Source organism: Bolinopsis microptera, chromosome 10 (genome assembly GCF_026151205.1).
Source record: "Bolinopsis microptera isolate Bmic1 chromosome 10, MBARI_Bmic_1.0, whole genome shotgun sequence".
Taxonomy (NCBI): Eukaryota; Metazoa; Ctenophora; class Tentaculata; order Lobata; family Bolinopsidae; genus Bolinopsis; species Bolinopsis microptera.
In genome coordinates, this window is record NC_087081.1 from 17,030,614 (window position 1) to 17,051,775 (window position 21,162).

At 40.1% G+C, this 21,162-nt stretch overlaps 2 protein-coding genes across 2 annotated transcripts in view; both read right to left on the bottom strand.

Moving 5' to 3' along the window:
* Positions 1–21,162, bottom strand: part of LOC134822474 (coatomer subunit alpha-like) — a 122,982-nt gene that overhangs the window by 86,521 nt on the left and 15,299 nt on the right. The gene's annotated exons all lie outside the window — the stretch shown is intronic.
* The window catches only part of LOC134822476 (TBC1 domain family member 1-like), a 72,813-nt gene that overhangs the window by 10,266 nt on the left and 41,385 nt on the right, over positions 1–21,162 (bottom strand). Inside the window, exons 13-22 of the mRNA XM_063833584.1 lie at positions 9,797–9,862; positions 8,401–8,509; positions 8,061–8,126; positions 6,620–6,745; positions 5,674–5,823; positions 5,189–5,343; positions 4,437–4,537; positions 1,459–1,528; positions 721–843; positions 82–204 (exon numbers count right to left, since the gene is read on the bottom strand). Of these exons, the coding sequence (XP_063689654.1) occupies positions 82–204; positions 721–843; positions 1,459–1,528; positions 4,437–4,537; positions 5,189–5,343; positions 5,674–5,823; positions 6,620–6,745; positions 8,061–8,126; positions 8,401–8,509; positions 9,797–9,862 (1,089 nt within the window). The remainder of the gene's footprint in view (positions 1–81; positions 205–720; positions 844–1,458; positions 1,529–4,436; positions 4,538–5,188; positions 5,344–5,673; positions 5,824–6,619; positions 6,746–8,060; positions 8,127–8,400; positions 8,510–9,796; positions 9,863–21,162) is intronic.

A 21,162-nucleotide genomic window follows, 5' to 3' on the forward strand; every position in this document is an offset into this window, starting at 1 on the left:
ACTATATAAATGTTAATATTGAAGCAGTATTCCTGCACCCCTGGCAGATATAATAATTCAACATTTTGTAAGACAAATTACCCTGTATTCAAAAGAAGCGTCTATTTTCTGCGGTATTGTTTCTTTCATGTAGTTCATCAAAACCTCAAAGTTCTTCAGGGACAATATCTCTGCCTCCGACGCGTCCAGAGTGTACAAAATCACCTGAGATAATTCCAGTATCATTTATCAAGTATATTATAATGATGGGCGATGGAACACAGTAAAGTACCGGAATATGTAGGTTAAGAAAACGGAATATAAATTATAACTATATGAATGTTATTGAATATAAGCATGAACACACTATTACCTGTAACTTAATAACTTACTTATTTTCGGATAGGAGGACAGACCATGTTATTTGATTTAAAATCGTAGTTTGTATAGTAGTAATCGTATAGTAGTTTGTATTCTGAATCAGCAGGATGGACTGGGATTAAATCATCACACAGTGAAAATCAGTGGTAGAAACTTGGTTTGGTTTTTTTACATATAAAACTAATCAGAAAATTGCGATAAATTTAATTAATCTGGTAAAATTAACATAAATAAATCGCCAGATAACCCTGTTATAAACCGTATTAATTATTATTGAGGTGAGCTCTTCTAAATCGGCATTTACAAGCGCAGATATAAAACCACACTGATGAGATAATGAAAGGTGAACACAAAATGTACCTTAAATAGAGCATCGATACCCTGAAGGAAAATGAAGTCCATAATACGTAGACAGATGGCGAAGGGGAGTTGGGCGGAGAATGCTGTCATGATCCACGAAACAGCGTACAGAGACGGTGTTACCTAGGGTAGTAACCAATAGTTACCTAGCGTAGTAACCAATAGTTACCTAGGGTAGTAACCAGTAGTTACCTAGGGTAGTAACCAATAGTTACCTAGGGTAGTAACCAATAGTTACCTAGGGTAGTAACCAGTAGTTACCTGGGGTAGTAACCAATAGTTACCTAGGGTAGTAACCAATAGTTACCTAGGGTAGTAACTAATAGTTACCTAAGGTAGTAAACATAGTTACCTAGAGTAGTAACTACCTTATCGAAACTTATTTGAACGGACATGAATTGGACGATAGAGCCTTGAGGCCCTAGCGTTCATTTAAATGTCCGTTCATTTAAATGTTTGTTCATGTTAATGTCCGATAAGGTAAACAAACCTCATGTGTGTTTAGATGCTCGTGGATACTGAAATGTAAACAAACCTCATGTGTGTTAAGATGCTCGTGGATACTGAAATAAACAAACCTCATGTGTGTTTAGATGCTCGTGGATAAGGTAAACAAACCTCATGTGTGTTTAGATGCTCGTGGATAAGGTAAACAAACCTCATGTGTGTTTAGATGCTCGTGGATAAGGTAAACAAACCTCATGTGTGTTGAGATGCTCGTGGATAAGGTAAACAAACCTCATGTGTGTTGAGATGCTCGTGGATACTGAAATGTCTGTCGTGAACCAATCTGGATAGCTGATACAACCTGACGAGAATAATAATAAATATACCAGTTTCTTATTGGCAGTGCCCAATCTGGATAGCTGATACAACCTGACGAGAATAATAATAAATATACCAGTTTCTTATTGGCAGTAGCTGGACAGCTGATACAACCTGATGAGAATAATAATAAATATACCAGTTTCTTATTGGCAGTGCAATCTGGATAGCTGATACAACCTGACGAGAATCATAATAAATATACCAGTTTCTTATTGGTAGTAGCTGGACAGCTGATACAACCTGATGAGAATAATAATAAATATACCAGTTTCTTATTGGTAGTAGCTGGACAGCTGATACAACCTGATGAGAATAATAATAAATATACCAGTTTCTTATTGGTAGTAGCTGGACAGCTGATACAACCTGATGAGAATCATAATAAATATACCAGTTTCTTATTGGTAGTAGCTGGACAGCTGATACAACCTGATGAGAATAATAATAAATATACCAGTTTCTTATTGGCAGTGCAATCTGGATAGCTGATACAACCTGATGAGAATAATAATAAATATACCAGTTTCTTATTGGCAGTGCTGATACAACCTGATGAGAATAATAATAAATATACCAGAGTCTTATTGGTAGTGCCCACGTCATGAGATTCTTATTTACTACTACTATTACTATTTAAAAGTCCGAATCACATGTCAAAATGAGTAGTTGACAACGAAAAACTAGAAATCTGAGGTAAGTGAAGTAGTAAACATCTAAGCTACACCCCTTACCAACCTTAGTTCGAGCCCTGACATTAAACACCTGCACCAGGCACCTCTCTAAGCTACACCCATTACCTACCTTAGTTTGAGCCCTGACATTAAACACCTGCACCAGGCACCTCTCTAAACTACACCCATTACCTACCTTAGTTTGAGCCCTGACATTAAACACCTGCACCCCTCTAAGCTACACCCATTACCAACCTTAGTTTGAGCCCTGACATTAAACACCTGCACCAGGCACCTCTCTAAGCTACACCCATTACCTACCTTAGTTTGAGCCCTGACATTAAACACCTGCACCCCTCTAAGCTACACCCATTACCAACCTTAGTTTGAGCCCTGACATTAAACACCTGCACCAGGCACCTCTCTAAGCTACACCCATTACCAACCTTAGTTTGAGCCCTGACATTAAACACCTGCACCAGTCACCTCTCTAAGCTACACCCATTACCAACCTTAGTTTGAGCCCTGACATTAAACACCTGCACCCCTCTAAGCTACACCCATTACCAACCTTAGTTTGAGCCCTGACATTAAACACCTGCACCCCTCTAAGCTACACCCATTACCAACCTTAGTTTGAGCCCTGACATTAAACACCTGCACCAGGCACTTCTCTAAGCTACACCTATTACCTACCTTAGTTTGAGCCCTGACATTAAACACCTGCACCTCTCTAAGCTACACCTATTACCTACCTTAGTTTGAGCCCTGACATTAAACACCTGCACCAGGCACCTCTCTAAACTACACCCATTACCAACCTTAGTTTGAGCCCTGACATTAAACACCTGCACCAGTCACCTCTCTAAGCTACATCCATTACCAACCTTAGTTTGAGCCCTGACATTAAACACCTGCACCAGGCACCTCTCTAAGCTACACCCATTACCTACCTTAGTTTGAGCCCTGACATTAAACACCTGCACCCCTCTAAGCTACACCCATTACCAACCTTAGTTTGAGCCCTGACATTAAACACCTGCACCAGTCACCTCTCTAAGCTACACCCATTACCAACCTTAGTTTGAGCCCTGACATTAAACACCTGCACCAGGCACCTCTCTAAGCTACACCCATTACCTACCTTAGTTTGAGCCCTGACATTAAACACCTGCACCCCTCTAAGCTACACCCATTACCAACCTTAGTTTGAGCCCTGACATTAAACACCTGCACCAGGCACCTCTCTAAGCTACACCCATTACCAACCTTAGTTTGAGCCCTGACATTAAACACCTGCACCAGGCACCTCTCTAAGCTACACCCATTACCAACCTTAGTTTGAGCCCTGACATTAAACACCTGCACCAGGCACCCCTCTAAGCTACACCCATTACCAACCTTAGTTTGAGCCCTGGCATTAAACACCTGCACCAGGCACCTCTCTAAGCTACACCTATTACCTACCTTAGTTTGAGCCCTGACATTAAACACCTGCACCTCTCTAAGCTACACCTATTACCTACCTTAGTTTGAGCCCTGACATTAAACACCTGCACCAGGCACCTCTCTAAACTACACCCATTACCAACCTTAGTTTGAGCCCTGACATTAAACACCTGCACCCCTCTAAGCTACACCTATTACCTACCTTAGTTTGAGCCCTGACATTAAACACCTGCACCAGGCACCTCTCTAAACTACACCCATTACCAACCTTAGTTTGAGCCCTGACATTAAACACCTGCACCCCTCTAAGCTACACCTATTACCTACCTTAGTTTGAGCCCTGACATTAAACACCTGCACCCCTCTAAGCTACACCCATTACCAACCTTAGTTTGAGCCCTGACATTAAACACCTGCACCAGGCACCTCTCTAAGCTACACCCATTACCAACCTTAGTTTGAGCCCTGACATTAAACACCTGCACCAGGCACCTCTCTAAGCTACACCTATTACCTACCTTAGTTTGAGCCCTGACATTAAACACCTGCACCAGGCACCTCTCTAAGCTACACCCATTACCAACCTTAGTTTGAGCCCTGACATTAAACACCTGCACCAGGCACCTCTCTAAGCTACACCCATTACCAACCTTAGTTTGAGCCCTGACATTAAACACCTGCACCCCTCTAAGCTACACCCATTACCAACCTTAGTTTGAGCCCTGACATTAAACACCTGCACCCCTCTAAGCTACACCCATTACCAACCTTAGTTTGAGCCCTGACATATGCGGTTTGTAAACGTCCCTCAGACCATATCTTGTGAGTAGGTCTTTAAACAGGATAAATGCTTCTTCCTCCTCGTCTTTCTGTAAAATATCACTGTTTAGTGTTTCTATTTCTATTCAGTATTTCTTTTTTTGTTTCTGTTTAGTGTCTCTGTTAAGTGTTTCTGTTTCTGTTTAGTGCTTAGTTTTTCTTTTTCCGTTTCTGATTAGTGTTTTTGTTTAGTGTTTCTGTTTCTGATTCTGTTTAATTTTTCGTTTTTCTATTTCTGTTTCTGCTTCCGTTTTTGTTTCTGTTTAGTGTCTCTGTTTCCGTTTCCGTTTCTGTTTCTTGTTTCTGTTTTTGTTTCTTGTTTCTGTTTCTGTTTCTGTTTCTGTTTCTGTTTATGTTTATGTTTATGTTTAGTGTTTATTGTTTAGTTTTTCTGTTTCTATTTTGTTTTTGTTTCTTGTTTCTGTTTCTGTTTCTGTTTCTGTTTATGTTTATGTTTAGTGTTTATTGTTTAGTTTTTCTGTTTCTATTTCTGTTTTGGTTTCTGCTTTTGTTTCTGGATAATTCAAAACTTCTGATTCAAAATCCATATATGTAAGTATGTATTACCTGATGAGTATTAAAGCACAATTAAAAACGAGACCGGCCAAGAAACCAACTCAAAAAATAAAATAGAATGAGACCGGCCAAGAAAACAACTTACAAAATAAAATAGAATGAGACCAGCCAAGAAACCAACTCACAAAATAAGATAGAATGAGACCGGCCAAGAAGCCAATGCCCTGACAGTACCCAACAGCGCTGTCGAAGGTGCTGTAAGCTAGCAGGACGTTACACAGGGACATCTGACCTTGTCCCAATTCCTCCCGGTAATACGCATGCGTCGGAAACGTTCTCCCTGGAGGTAAATCTAGGTTAAATAGGGCTGAGTTATTAATCACATTCTGAAATTATTACCAACCAGAAACTGAGGTTGTAACTGTTCGTGATACAGTAACCCTCCTGAAATTTGCTCTGGAATTTGGTGGAAATGGAATATAGTACTGAAATAATCTTACGGTCTTAAATAAGAATGGTGCTCACCAATATCAAGCAGGACAGCGTCTCTGATAAGGGGTTCAGCTCCTTCTACTAACTGTGAGTAGTGGAGGGAGGAGGACAGAGGTTCATCTTTACACTTTTACCTGGTTACCTGGTTACCTGGTTACCTGGTTACCTGGTTACCTACCAATATCAAGCAGGACAGCGTCTCTGATAAGAGGTTCAGCTCCTTCTACTAACTGTGAGTAGTGGAGGGAGGATGACAGAGGTTCATCTTTACACTTTCTCATCTGGGACAGAGTCTGCCACACACGTCCCCGAACTGAGTCCGGTACTCCTGTGGAAAGCTTAGGTCAGGGACGGGAGAGGGAATGGGAGTTGGAGGAAGGAACTGCATATCAGGGATCGGAGAGAGTAGGTCAGATCGGAGAGGGAGGGGGAGGGGGAGTGGGAGGAGGGAACTGCACATCAGGGATCGGAGAGAGGGTGGGAGAGGGAGGGGGAGAGGGAGGAGGAAACTGCACATCAGGGATCGAAGTGAGGGGTGGCGAAGTGAGGGGGAGTGCACGCCAGAGGTGGGGTTGATGGGGACTGCAAATCGGTCCACAAGTGTTGTTTTGAAATATTAATTTAAATCAGGTATTAGCATGATGAGCTGACTCCAAGTAATTAATACTACTAGTACTACTGTTAGCAAGTACTAATACTACTACTACTACTACTACTACTAGTACTACTGTAAGCAAGTACTAATACTACTACTACTACTAGTACTATTAGTACTATTGTTAGCAATCTAAGTAAACTATAGGTAAAAATATAATATTAATCATAAGCTAAAATGTACTAATCTTTGTATTCTTAATGGGGAAAAAGAAGAAACATTGTCAGTCAGTCGAGAAAATTGTCAGTCAGGCTATATGGCAGCTTTGTAGATGTTGTGACTATGCTAGTAGTGGTCCCAGGCTTGCGACTGGAATTGCGGTGTTAAATCGATTTAATGGTACCAACGATCCACCTCCCACTTGTTGTTTGGTACTTAGCATTAATAGTGTTAGCTGTAGCCATTTATAGCAAGAATCTTACTACTACTACTACTACTACTAGTACTATTAGTACTATTGTTAGCAAACCTGCGAAGACAGCAGCCTCAATGTCTCGTCTGCAGGAGTCTAGGTTGGGGCTCTGTTCCTGTCTGGTTAACAAGGTCTCCCAGTGTTTCAGCTGCGTTACATCTCGAGCTGTCACTACATCAAAACCTTATAAAGTTAATGTAACATGTCAGGTATTATAACATGTCAGGTATTATAACGTTTTTATTTTAGCTATCATCCTATGTGTTACTCTGAGTCATGCTCTTGTCTTTTTAGGAGGAGTTACCATAACACGTGTACACACTACACTACTGTCTACTACACTGGCACACTGTCACACTGGCAACACTTACCTGTACTGTCATACTGGCACACTGGCAACACTTACCTGTACTGTCACACTGGCAACACTTACCTGTACTGTCACACTGGCAACACTTACCTGTACTGTCACACTGGCAACACTTACCTGTACTGTCACACTGGCAACACTTACCTGTACTGTCACACTGGCAACACTTACCTGTACTGTCACACTGGCAACACTTACCTGTACTGTCACACTGGCAACACTTACCTGTACTGTCACACTGGCAACACTTACCTGTACTGTCATACTGGCACACTGGCAACACTTACCTGTACTGTCACACTGGCAACACTTACCTGTACTGTCACACTGGCAACACTTACCTGTACTGGCACACTGGCAACACTTACCTGTACTGTCACACTGGCAACACTAACCTGTACTGTCTACTACACTGGCAACACTTACCTGTACTGGCACACTGGCAACACTAACCTGTACTGTCACACTGGCAACACTTACCTGTACTGTCACACTGGCAACACTTACCTGTACTGTCACACTGGCAACACTTACCTGTACTGTCACACTGGCAACACTTACCTGTACTGTCACACTGGCAACACTTACCTGTACTGTCACACTGGCAACACTTACCTGTACTGTCACACTGGCAACACTTACCTGTACTGTCACACTGGCAACACTTACCTGTACTGGCACACTGGCAACACTTACCTGTACTGTCACACTGGCAACACTTACCTGTACTGTCACACTGGCAACACTTACCTGTACTGTCACACTGGCAACACTTACCTGTACTGTCACACTGGCAACACTTACCTGTACTGGCACACTGGCAACACTTACCTGTACTGGCACACTGGCAACACTTACCTGTACTGTCACACTGGCAACACTTACCTGTACTGTCACACTGGCAACACTTACCTGTACTGGCACACTGGCAACACTAACCTGTACTGGCACACTGGCAACACTTACCTGTACTGTCACACTGGCAACACTTACCTGTACTGTCACACTGGCAACACTTACCTGTACTGTCACACTGGCAACACTTACCTGTACTGTCACACTGGCAACACTTACCTGTACTGTCACACTGGCAACACTTACCTGTACTGGCACACTGGCAACACTTACCTGTACTGTCACTAATGATGGTAGACAAGTGAGGTTCCTCTACACTGTGACGAGATACGATACCCTCTGAAAAGCAAGTTATGTTATGATACGATACCCTCTGAAAAGCAAGTTATGTTATCTACGATACCCTCTGAAAAGCAAGTTATGTTATCCGAATTCTGCTAGCCAAGTAATCAGTAGAATATCGGGGGGGGGGGGGGGGGGGGGAGTAGAATATGATAAGTTCGCAAAATTCGGAAAAATAACGGAACTTCTAACTAGACGACGGAATAACAATTCCGGAAGAATTAAAGCTGTCTAACCCGAACTATAATAAACTATAATAAAGTAAAGTAACCTATTCTACTGCTGTGTCCCGTAGAGTGCACACTCTCGTATATAGCTTTCCTTACAGACGACTTCTGCCTCCTCCCCAACCTTCTGTCCTGCGCGGTCATCAGCACGTGCTACACAGGGGGGGGGGTCACAACACACAAGCATATTATACAACAGACACTTTAACAGTTACACACAAACATATTATATATAAAGGATTATCTCTCAAATGATCAAGACTCCATAGGAAACTGACCCTCAGAAGTCAAGTAATGATCGTTTCTAAAAGCTTGGGTAAGCTAAAATTGTCTACGCGCCAATAATGATGACAGCCTGCTGTTATGAACATCAGACTCTTTAAGGGGGCATACCCCAAATCTGTCCAGACCTACTGACCTCATAGGCAGTTCAGTGACCTTCTAGCGCACCGTTTCCACACCAAGAAAAATTATTTTGAGAATTCCCATTTTTGTAATCGAGCATTTCCTGGTTAAGAGTGCAATTTTCGGAAAATATTATTTTGTGGTTGAGACGCTATAAGTTAATTATTTCTTGCGGTATCAGGTTGAAATTTTGCTCGCCGTTTATTCACATCTATGTCAAGGTGTGTGTAAAATCTTGATATCGTATCTAAAAAGGCTGGTGTGTTATGATTTTTTTTGGTTTGCAGATAAAAAAAATCACATTTTCTCCCATAACTTCAAAGGGAAGCATTTTAGGGTGTTTTGTTGTTCATAACTTATATATAAATGTGCTAGTTGCGGTTATTTTGCACCCTTCAAAAAGTCACTAGCACATTCCTATCAAAATTTTAGAAAAATCAGTAAATATTAAAAACGAAAAATGTGCCTAAATTTGTTGTTTGGCTTTGAGGTCCAATAGATCAGAAGGTGAATGAGTAAAAACATTTTTGAGGGCATCAAAAACTGCGCCAGAATTCAGAGAACAATTTGATGTCAAGCATCAAATAATCCGATCTTCCCTGACTGACTTTTTGTTAAAATAAGCCTGAAAAGGACAATTTTAGCTTTTTGACTTTAAAAATTCATAACACACCAGCCTTTTTAGATACGATATCAAGATTTTACACACACCTTGACATAGATGTGAATAAACGGCGAGCAAAATTTCAACCCGATATGGCAAGAAATAATTAACTTATAGCGTCTCAACCACAAAATAATATTTTCCGAAAATTGCACTCTTAACCAGGAAATGCTCGATTACAAAAATGGGAATTCTCCAAATAATTTTTTTTGGTGTGGAAACGGTGCGCTAGAAGGTCACTGAACTGCCTATGAGGTCATTTGGTCTGGACGGCACAAACCACTGTTTTGGGGGTATGCCCCCTTAATATGCTGCAGGATATAAGGACATGATGATTAAAACATTATAACGGATTACCCTTTGTTCCTCACCTGATGAAGGGGCGGTTCAACAGGGATGGTCACTGCACGATTCCTCTTTTCTCCCGTGTACTCCTTCTGAGGTAAGTGAAGCTTGTCATAAGGGGGGTAATAACCTGTTAATAAGAAAATTGCAAAATCATATTGTCTCAAATTCTGTCCCATTTTCAGTTTTTATCCAGGACCGAAATTGTACAGTTTTGACATTTTCAGATATGACAATTTTCTCCCGCACATTTGCAGATTGGATGAAATTTTTGCCCCAAACAAAAATAGTCAGTTAATTGATGATGGTATGAAACCAAAATTGGGGTACTGGAAGTCTCAAAATCTCGAAAAAAAAATAGGAAAATCATACTGTCCCATACTTGTCCCCATTTTCCAGTTTTTGGAGCTGAATATTCCCCAGGCCGGAAAAATTTTCCATGTTTCGGCCGAATTCTGACCTGCAACCAAATAGTCACGTAACTATAGATGCCAAATGACACGATTGAGGTGCTGGAAGTTTGATTCGGGTGGTCGGAAGAAGCTCACAGCAGAAATCTTAACAAACAAAAAAAAAAAACGAAAAGTTGATTTCAAACTCTGTCCATTTTCAGATATGAAAAGTTCTGAACGGCACATTTGACGATTGGATGAAATTTTAGCCCACAAACCAATTAAGTCAGTTAATTGATGATGGTATGAAACCAAATTGGGTACAGGAAGTCCAAATCTCGAAAAAAATTGGAAAATCATAACTGTCCCATACTCTGACCCCTTTTCAGTTTTTGGAGCTGAAAATTTCCAGGCCGAAATTTTACAGTTTCGGCCGCCGAATTTCTGACCTGCATCCAATTAGTCGTCACTATAGATGCCAAATGACACGATTGAGGTGCTGGAAGTTTGATTTCGGGTCGGAAGAGCTCACAGCAGAAATCTTACAAAACGAAAAAGTTGTATTATCAAAACTCTGTTCCCATTTTCAGATATGAAATTTTGAACGCCACAGTTGACAGTTTGGTATGAATTTTTTGCCACAAACCAATTAGTAAGTTAAATTGATGGTATGAAACCAACCATTGGGTACTGGAAGTAAAACTCGAAAAAATTGGAAAATCATACTGTCCCTACTCTGTCCATTCGTTCAGTTTGGAGCTGAAATTTCCAGGGCATAAATTTTACAGTTTCGGCCGAAATTCTGACCTGCAACCAATTGTCATCACTATAGATGCCAAATGAACGATTGAGGTGCTGGAGTTTGATTCGGTCGGAGGAAGCTCACAGCAGAAATCTTAACAAAAACGAAAGTTGTATTTTTCAAAACTTTGTCCCATTTCCAGATATGGACCAAGTTTCTCAACGCACATTTGAACCAGATTGGATGAAATTTTTGCCCACAAACCAAATTGTCAGTTAATTGATGATGGTATGAAACCAAATTTGGGGTACTGGAAAGTCAAAATCTCGATAAATAATTGGAAAATCATACTGGCCCTTACTCTTGTCCATTTTGCAGTTTTTGGAGAGCTGAATTTCCAGGGCGAAATTTACAGTTTCCGGCCAAATTTCTGACTGCAACCAATTAGTCAGTCAATATAGATGCAAATGACACGATTGCAGTGCTGGAAGTTTGATTCGGGTCGGAGACGCTCACAGCAGAAATCTTAACAGAGACAAGTTGTATTTTCAAACTCTGTCCATTTTCAGATATGACAAATTTCTCAACGCACATTTGACAGCTTGGATGAAATTTTTTAAGCCCACAAACCAAATAGTCAGTTAATTGATGGTATTGAAAACCAAAAAATTGGGAACTGCGAAGTCAAAATCTCGCAAAAATTGGAAAATCATACGTCCATTACTTGTTCCCATTTTCAGTTTTTGGAGCTGAAATTTCCAGGGCATAAATTTTACAGTTTCGGCCGAAATTCTGACCTGCAACCAATTAGTCAGTCAACTCGTAGATTGCAAATGGACACGGATTGAGGTGATGGAAGTTTGATTGGGTCGGAGGAAGCTCAACAGCAGAAATTTAACAAAACGAAAAGTTGTATTTTCAAAAACTTTGTCCCATTTTTCAGCTATGAAAAATTTCTCAACGCACATTTGACAGATTGGATGAAATTTTTGCCACAAACCAAATAGTCAGTTAATTGATGAGGTATGAACCTAATTGGGGTCTGGAAGTCAAATCTCGAAAAAAAATTGGAAAATCATTATATGGGTCATTTTACTCTGTTCCATTTTCAGTTTTTGGAGCTGAAATTTCCAAGGGCCGAAATTTTTACAGTTTCGGCCAAATTTCTGACCTGCAACCATTAGTCAGTCAATATAGATGCCAAATGACACGTGAAGTGTGGAAGTTTGATTGGGTCGGAGGAAGCTCACAGCCGAACTTTAACAAGACGAAAAGTTGTATTTTCCACAACCTCTGTCCCATTTTCAGATATGACAATTTCACGCACATTTGACCGATTGGATGAATTTTTACCCACAAACCAATTAGTCGTTAATTGATGGTATGAAAACAAATTGGGGGACTGGAAGTCAAAATCTCGAAAAAAAATTGGAAATATACTGTTCCCAACTCTGTCCCATTTTCAGTTTTGGAGCTTAAAATATCCAGGGCCGAATTTTTACAGTTTGGCCGAAAATTCTGACCTGCAACCAATTAGTCAGTCAACTCTAGATGCCAAAATGACACCGGGGGGAGTTTTGGAAGGTTTTTTGCTGGACGTTGTGATCCGGGTCGGGAGGAAGCTCACCGCAGAAATCTTAACAAACCGAAAAGTTGTATTTTCAAAACTTGTCATTTTCGATATGAAAATTCTCAACGCACATTTGACAGATTGGATGATATTTTGCCACAAACCAATTAGTCAGTTAATTGATGATTGGTATGGAACACCAAATTGGGGTACTGGAAGTCAAATCTCGAAAAAATTGGAAAATCCTACTGTCCCTACTCTGTCCCAGTTCAGTTTTTGGAGCTGAATTTCCAGGGCCGAATTTACAGTTTCTGCCGAAATTCAGACCGCAACAATTAGTAGTCACACTATAGGTGCCAAATGACACGATTTAGGTGCTGGAATGTTTGATTCGGGTCGGAGGAAGTCACAGCAGAAATCTAACAAAACGAAAGTTGTATTTCAAAACTTTGTTCCCATGTTCAGATTCGACAATTTCTCAACGCACATTTGACAGATTGGATGAAAATTTTAGCCCACAAACCAATTAGTCAGTTAATTGATGATGGTATGAAAACAAGTGGGGTACTGGAAGTCACACTCTCGAAAAAAATTGGAAAATCATATGTCCCATACTCTGTCCCATTTTCAGTTTTTGGAGCTGAAATTTCCAGGGCCGAAATTTTACATTTCCTGCCGATTTCTGACCTGCAACCAATTAGTCAGTTCACTATAGATTGCCAATGAACACGATGTGGTGCTGGAAGTTTGATTCGGGTCGGAAGAAGCCTCACAGCAGAAATCTTAACAAACGAAAAGTTTGTATTTCAAAAACTCTGTCCCATTTTCAGATAAGGAAAATTCTCAACGCACATTGACTGATTGGATGAAATTTTTGCCCACAAACCAATAGTCGTTAATGCTGATGGTATGAAACCAAATTGGGGTACTGGAAGTCAAAAATCTCGAAAAAAATTGGAAAATCATACTGTCCCATACTCTGTCCATTTTAGTTTTAGAGCTTGAAAATTTCCAGGGCGAAATTTTACAGATTCGGCCGAATATCCTGCCTGCACCTATTAGTCAGTCAACTATAGCTGCCCAAATGACACGATTGAGGAGCTGGAAGTTTGATTCGGGTCCGGAGAAGCTCACAGCAGAAATCTTAACAAAACGAAAAAGTTGTATTATCCAAAATCTGTCCCATTTTCTGATATGAAAATTTCTGAAACGGCACATTTGGGACAATTGGATGAAATTTTTGCCCACAAACAAAATAGTCAGTTAAATTGAGATGGTATGACAAAACCAACTGGGGTACTGGAAGTCAAACTCTCGAAAAACCTTGGAATTTCTACAGTCCCATACTCTGTCCCATTTCCGTTTTTGGAGCTGAATTCCCAGAGGCATAAATTATACAGTTTCGGCGAAATTCTGACCTGCACACCAATTAGTCAGTCACGATAGATGCCAAATGGACACGATGAGGGTGCTGGACGTTTGATTCGGGTCGGAGGAAGCTCACAGCAGAATTCTTACCAAAAACGAAAAGTTGTATTTTCAAAAACTTTGTTCCCCATTTTCAGATCTGCAATTTCTCAACGCACATTAGACAGATTGGATGAAATTTTAGCCCACACAACCAAATAGTCAGTTAATTGATGATGGTTATGAAACCAAATTGGTGTACTGGAAGTCAAAATCTCGAAAAAAATTGGAAAATCATACTGTCCATACTCTGTCCCATTTACAGTTTTTGGAGCTGAATTTCAGAGCCGAAATTTTTACAGTTCGGCCCAAAATATCTGAACTTGCAACCAAATAGTCAGTCAACTATAGAAGCCAAATGACCACGATTGAATGCTGGACGTTTGCTTCGGGTCGGAGGAAGCTCACAGCAGAAAATCTTAACAAGACGAAAAGTTGTATTTTCAAAACACTGTCCCATTTCAGATAAGACAATTTTCAAACCCCCCCCCCACACATTTGACAGATTGGATGCACCCCCCCCCCCCCACCCCCCCCCCCTGCCCCCCCCCCCCTCCCCACCCCCCCCCCCCCCACCCCCCCCCATCGTCCCCCACACACCAATTAGTCAGTTACTTGATGGTATGAAACCAAATAGGGGTCCTGGACGTCACACTATCTCCGAAAAAACAAATTGGAAACTCATACTGTCCATACTCTGTCCCATTTTCAGTTTTTGGAGCTGAAATTTCCAGGGCCGACATTTTACAGTCTTCGGCCGGAATTTCTGACTGCAACCAATTATGTCCGTCAACTATAGATGCCAATGAAACACGCTTGAGGTGCTGGAAGTTTTAATCTCGGGTCGGAGAAGCTCAACAGGCAGAAATCTTAACAAACGAAAAGTTGTTTTTCAAAACTCTGTCCCATTTCATATATGAAAATTTCTGAACGTACATTTGACAGATTGGATGAAATTTTGCCCACAAAACAATTAGTCAGTTAATGATGGTATGAAACAAATTGGGGTACTGCGAAGTCAAACATCTCGAAAAAATTTGGAAAATCATACTGCTCCCATACTCTGTCCCATTTTCAGTTTTTGGAGCTGAAATTTCCAGGGCATAAATTTTTACGTTTCGGCGAATTTGGACCTGCAACCAATTAGACAGTCAACTATAGATGCCAAATGACACGATTGAGGTGCTGGAAGTTGTTGATTCGGGTCGGAGGAAGCTCACAGCAGAAATCTTTAACAAAACGAAAGTTGTATTTTCAAACTTTGTCCCATTTTCAGATATTTGACAATTTCTCACAGCCATTTGACAGATTTGGATGAAATTGTTGCCACAACCAAATAGTCAGTTAATTGATGATGGTATGAAACAAAATTGGGGTATCAGGAAGTCAAATCTCGAAAAAAATTGGAAAATATACTTGTCCCCAAACACAGTCCCATTTTCAGTTTTTGGAGCTGAAATTTCCAGGCCGAAATTTTACAGTTTCGGCCAAATTTTGACTGCAACCAATTGTCAGTTCAACTATAGATGCCAAATGACACGATTGCAGTGCTGGAAGTTTGATTCGGGTCGGAGGAAGCTCACAGCAGAAATCTTACCAGACGACACGTAGTATTTTCAAACCACTGTCATTTTTCAGATTATGTCATTTCTCAACGCACATTAGGACAGATTGGATGAAATTTTTACCCACAAACCATAGTCAGTTAATAGATGGTATGAACCAAATTGGGGTATGGAAGTCAAAAATCTCGAAAAAAATTGGAAAATCGTTACGTCCATACCTTGTCCATTTTTCACTTAATGGGCTAAAATTTTCCGGGCCGAAATTTTTACAGTTTCGCGAAATTCTGACCTGCAACCGAATTAGTCAGTCAACTATAGATGCCAAATGACACGATTGAGGTAGCTGGAAGTTTGATTCGGGTCGGAAGAAGCTCACAGCAGAAATCTTACAAAACGAAAGTTTGCATTTTCAAAACTTTGTCCCAGATTTTCAGATATGAAAATTCTCAACGCACATTTGACAGATTGGATGAAATTTTTAGCCCACAACCAATTCGTCAGTTAATGATGATGTATGAAACCAAATTGGAGGTACTTGGAAAGTCAAATCTCGAAAAAAATTGGAAATCATACTGTCCCATACTCTGTCCATTTTCAGTTTTTGGAGCTGAAATTTCCCAGGCCGAAATTTTATGTTTCTGCGAATTTCTGACCTGCACCCAATTAGTCAGTCAACTATAGATGCCAAATGACACGATTAAGGTGCTGGAAGTTTGTTCGGGTCGGAGGAAGTCACAGCAGACAATCTTAACAAAACGAAAGTTGTATTTTCAAAACTTTGTCACATTTTCAGAATGGAAAATTTCTCAACGCACAATTGGACAGATTGGAATGAAAATTTTTGCCCACAAACAAATTCAGTCAGTTAATTGATGATGTATGAAACCAAATTGGGGTACTGGAAGTCAAATCTCGAAAAAATAATTGGAAAATCATACTGTCCCTACTCTGTCCATTTTCAGTTTTTGGAGCTTGAAATTTCCAGGGCCGAAATTTACAGTTTCTGCCGAATTTCTGACCGGCCAACCAATTAAGTCAGTCAACTATAGATGCCAAATGACACGATACGATTGAGGTGCTGGACGTTTGGATTCGGGTCGGAAGAAGCTCACAGCAGAAATCTTAAACAAAACGAAAGTTGTTAATTTCAAACTCTGTTCCCATTTAAGATATGAAAATTTCTCAACGCACAAATTGACCGATTGGATGAAATTTTTACCACAACCAATTAGTCAGTTAATTGATGATGGCTATGAAACCACAATTGGGGACTGGAAGTCAAATCTCGAAAAAAAAAATTGGAAAATCATATGTCCCATCCTCTGTCCCTTTTCATTTTTTGGAGCTGAAATTTTCCAGGGCCGAAATTTTACAGTTTCGGCGAATTTCTGACCTGCAACCAATTAGTCCAGTCAACTATAGGATGACATCCAAATGACCACGTACAGACCCGGAGGTGCTGGAAGAGCCTGTGTAAGAGTCGGCGAGTCTGTACGGCCGAAAGAAGCTCACAGCAGAAATCTTAACATGAGAACGAAAAGTTGTATTTTCTAAAACTCTGTCCCATTTTTCAGATATGAAAAATTTCTGAACGCACATTTGACAGAATGGATGAAATTTTTGCCCACAAACCAATTAGTCAGTTAATTGATGGTATGAACAAATTGGGTACTGGAAGTCAAAATCTCGGAAAAAAATTGGGAAACTCATACTGTCCATACCTCTGTCCCATTTTTCAGTTTTTGGAGCTGAAATTCCAGGGCATAAATTTTACAGTTACGGCCGAAATTCTGACCTGCAACCAATTCGTCAGTCAACTATAGAGCAAATGACACGGATTGAGGTGCTGAAGTTTGATTCGGGTCGGAGGAAGCTCCCAGCTGAAATCTTAACAAACACGAAAAAGTTGTATTTCAAAACTTTGTCCCATTTTCAGATATGACAATTTCTCAACGCCAATTTGACAGATTGGATGAAATTTTTTGCCCACAACCAAATAGTCAGTTTAATTTGATGATGGTATGAGAACCAAATTGGGGTACTGGAAGTCACGCGTCAAATCTCGAAAACAATTGGAAAATCATACTGTCCCATACCTTGTCCCATTTTCCAGTTTTTGGGAGCTGAATTACCAGGGCCGAAATTTTACAGTTACGGGCCAAATTTCTGACCTGCAACAATTAGTCAGTCACTATAGATGCCAAATGACACGATGAAGTGGCTTGGAAGTTTGATTCGGAGTCGGAGGAAGCTCACAGCTGGAAATCTTAACAAGACGAAAAAGTTGTATTTTCCAAAACTCTGTCCCCTTTTTCAGATATGACAATTTCTCAACGCACATTTGACAGATTGGATGAAATTTTATACCCACCAACCAATTAGTCAGTTTAATGATGTATGAAACCAAATTGGGGTACTGGAAAGTCAACATTCTCGAAAAAATTGGAAATCCTACTGTCCCATACTCTGTCCCATTGTCAGTTTTTGGAGCTGAAATTTCCAGGGCCAGAAATTTTACAGATTCGGCCGGAATTTTCAGACTGCAACCAATTAGTCAGAGTCAACTATAGATGCCCCAAATGACACGATTGAGGTGCTGGAAGTTTGTTCGGGTCGGAAGAAGCTCACAGCGAAATCTTAACAAAACGAAAGTTGTATTTTCAAAAACTCTGTCCCATTTTCATATATGAAATTTCTGAACGTACATTTTGACAGATTGGATGACATTTTTGCCCCAAACCAATTCGTCAGTTAATTGATGGTATGAAAACCAAATTGGGGTACTGAAGTCAAAATCTCGAAAAAAAATTGAAATCATACTGTCCCCATTACTCTGTCCATTTTCAGTTTTGGAGCTGAAATTCGGGCATAAATTTTTACAGGGTTTTCGCCTGAAATTCTGACCTGCAACCAATTAGTCAGTCACTATAGATGCCAAATGACACCGATTGAGTAGCTGAAGATTTGTTTCGGGTCGGAGGAAGCTCACAGCAGAAATCTTACAAAAACGAAGTTGTATTTTCAAAACTATTGTCCCATTTTCAGTCTATGACAATTTCTCAACGCACCTAAGACAGATTGTGAGGAAAATTTTTGCCCACAAACCAAATAGTCAGTTAATTGCTGATGTATGAACCAAATTGGGGCTGGAAAGTCCAAATCTCGAAAAAATTGGAAAATCCATACGGTCCCATACTCTGTCCCATTTTCAGTGTTGGAGCTGAAATTTCCAGAGGCCGAAATTTTACAGTTCTCGGCCAAATTTCTGACCTGCAACCAATTAGTTCAGTCAACTATAGATGCCAAATGGACACGATTGAAGTGCTGGGAAACTGGAGTTGATTCGGGTCGGAGGAAGCTCACAGCAGAAATCTTAAAAGACGAACAGTTGTATTTTCAAAAACTCTGTCCCATTTCAGATATGACAATTTCTCAACGCACATTTGAAGATGGATGAAATTTTTTACCCACAACCAATTAGTCCGTTATTGATGGTATGAAACCAAATTGGGGTACTGGAAAGTCAAAATCTCGAAAAAAATTGGAAAATCATTCTGTCCCATACTCTGTCCCATTTTCAGGTTTTTGGAGCTAAAATTTTCCAGGGCGAAATTTACAGTTTCGGCGAAATTCTGCCCTGCAACCATATTGTCAGTATATAGATGCCAAATGGGACAGATTGAGGTGCTGGAGTTTGATTCGGGTCGGGACGAAAGCTCACAGCAGAAATCTTAACAAAAAACGAAAAGTTGTATTTTCAAAACTTTGTCCCATTTTCAGATATGAAATTTCCTCAACGCACATTTGACAGATGGATGAAATTTTTGCCAACAAAACCAATTAGTCAGTTAATTGATGCTGGTATGGAAACCCAAATGGGGTATGGAAAGTCAAAATCTCGAATAAAAATTGGAAAAATCCTACTTGTCCCATACTCTGTTCCCATTTTCAGTTTTGGGTGAAAATTTTCCGGGCCGAAAATTTTACAGTTTCGGCCGATTCTGACCTGCAAACCAATTAGTCAGTCAACTATAGATGCCAAATGACACGATTGAGTGCTGGAAGTTTGATTCGGGTCGGAAGAAGCTCACAGCAGAATCTTAACAAACGAAAAGATGTTTTTCAATACACAACTCTGTCCCAATTTTCAGATATGAAATTTCTGAACGCACCCATTTTTCAGATTGGATGAAATTTTGGCCCCACAAACCAATTAGTCAGTTAATTGATGGTATGAAACCAATTGGGGTACGAAGTCACAATCTCGGAAAAAAATTGGGAAATCATACGTCCCTACTCTGTCCCATTTTCAGTTTTTTGGAGCTGAAATTTCCAGGGCATAAATTTTACAGTTTCGGCCGAAATTCAGACCTTGCAACCAATTAGTCGGCAACTATCGATGCCAATGACACGATTGAGGTGCTGGAAGTTTGATAGGGTGGTGGAAGCTCACAGCAGAACTCTTAACAAAACGCAAAGTTGTTTTTCAATACTTGTCCCATTTCAGATATGACATTTCTCAACGCACATTTGACCGATTGGTTGAAATTTTTGCCCACAAACCAAATAGGTCAGTTACTTGATGATGGTATGAAAACCAACATTGGGGGTACTGGAAGTCAAATCTCGAAAAAAATTGAAAATCATACTGTTCCCAAACTCTTGTCCATCTTTCAAGTTTTTGAGCTGAAAATCTCCAGGGCGAAAATTTTTTACAGTTTCGGTCAATTTTCTGACCGGCAAACCAATTTAGTCAGTCAACTATTGATGCCAAATGACCGATTGTGAGTGCTGGAAGTTTGATTCGGGTCGGAGGAAGCTCACAGCAGCAATTCTTAACAAGACCGAAACGTTTATTTTTCAAAACTCTGTCCCCTATTCAGATATGACAATTTCTCAACGCACATTTGACAGATTGGATGAAATTTTTACCACCAAACCAATTAGTCGTTAATTATGGTATGAAACCAAATTGGGGGTACTATCTGGAAGCGTAATCTCGAAAAAAATTGGAAATATTCGGTCCCATACTCAGTCCCATTTTCAGTTTTTGGAGCTGTGAAAATTTCCAGGGCGAAAGTTTACAGTTTCGGCCGAATTTTGACCTGCAACCAAATTAGTCAGTCAACTATAGATGCCAAATGGACACGATTGAGGTGCCTGGAATTTGATTCGGGGTCGGAAGAGCTCACAGCAGAATCTTAACAAAACGAAAAGTTGTATTTTCAAAAACTCTGTCCCATTTTCATTATAGGAAAACTTTCTGAACGTACATTTGACGATTGGATGAAATTGTTGCCCACAAACCAATTGTCAGTTAATTGCTTGGTATGAAACCAAATTGTATTAGGGTATGGAAGTCAAAATCTAGAAAAAAAAATTGAAAAAATCATACTGTCCCATACTCTGTCCATTTTCAGTTTTTGGAGCTGAAATTTCCAGGCATAAATTTTACAGTTTCGGCCGAAAATTTCTGACCTGCAACCAAATTAGTCAGTCAACTATAGATGCCAAAGACACGATTGAGGTTGCTGGAAGTTTGATTCGGGTGGAGGAAGCTCACAGCAGAAATCTTAACAAAACGAAAAGTTGTATTTTCAAAAAACTTTTGTCCATTTCAGACTATGACAATTTCACACGCACATTTGACAGATTG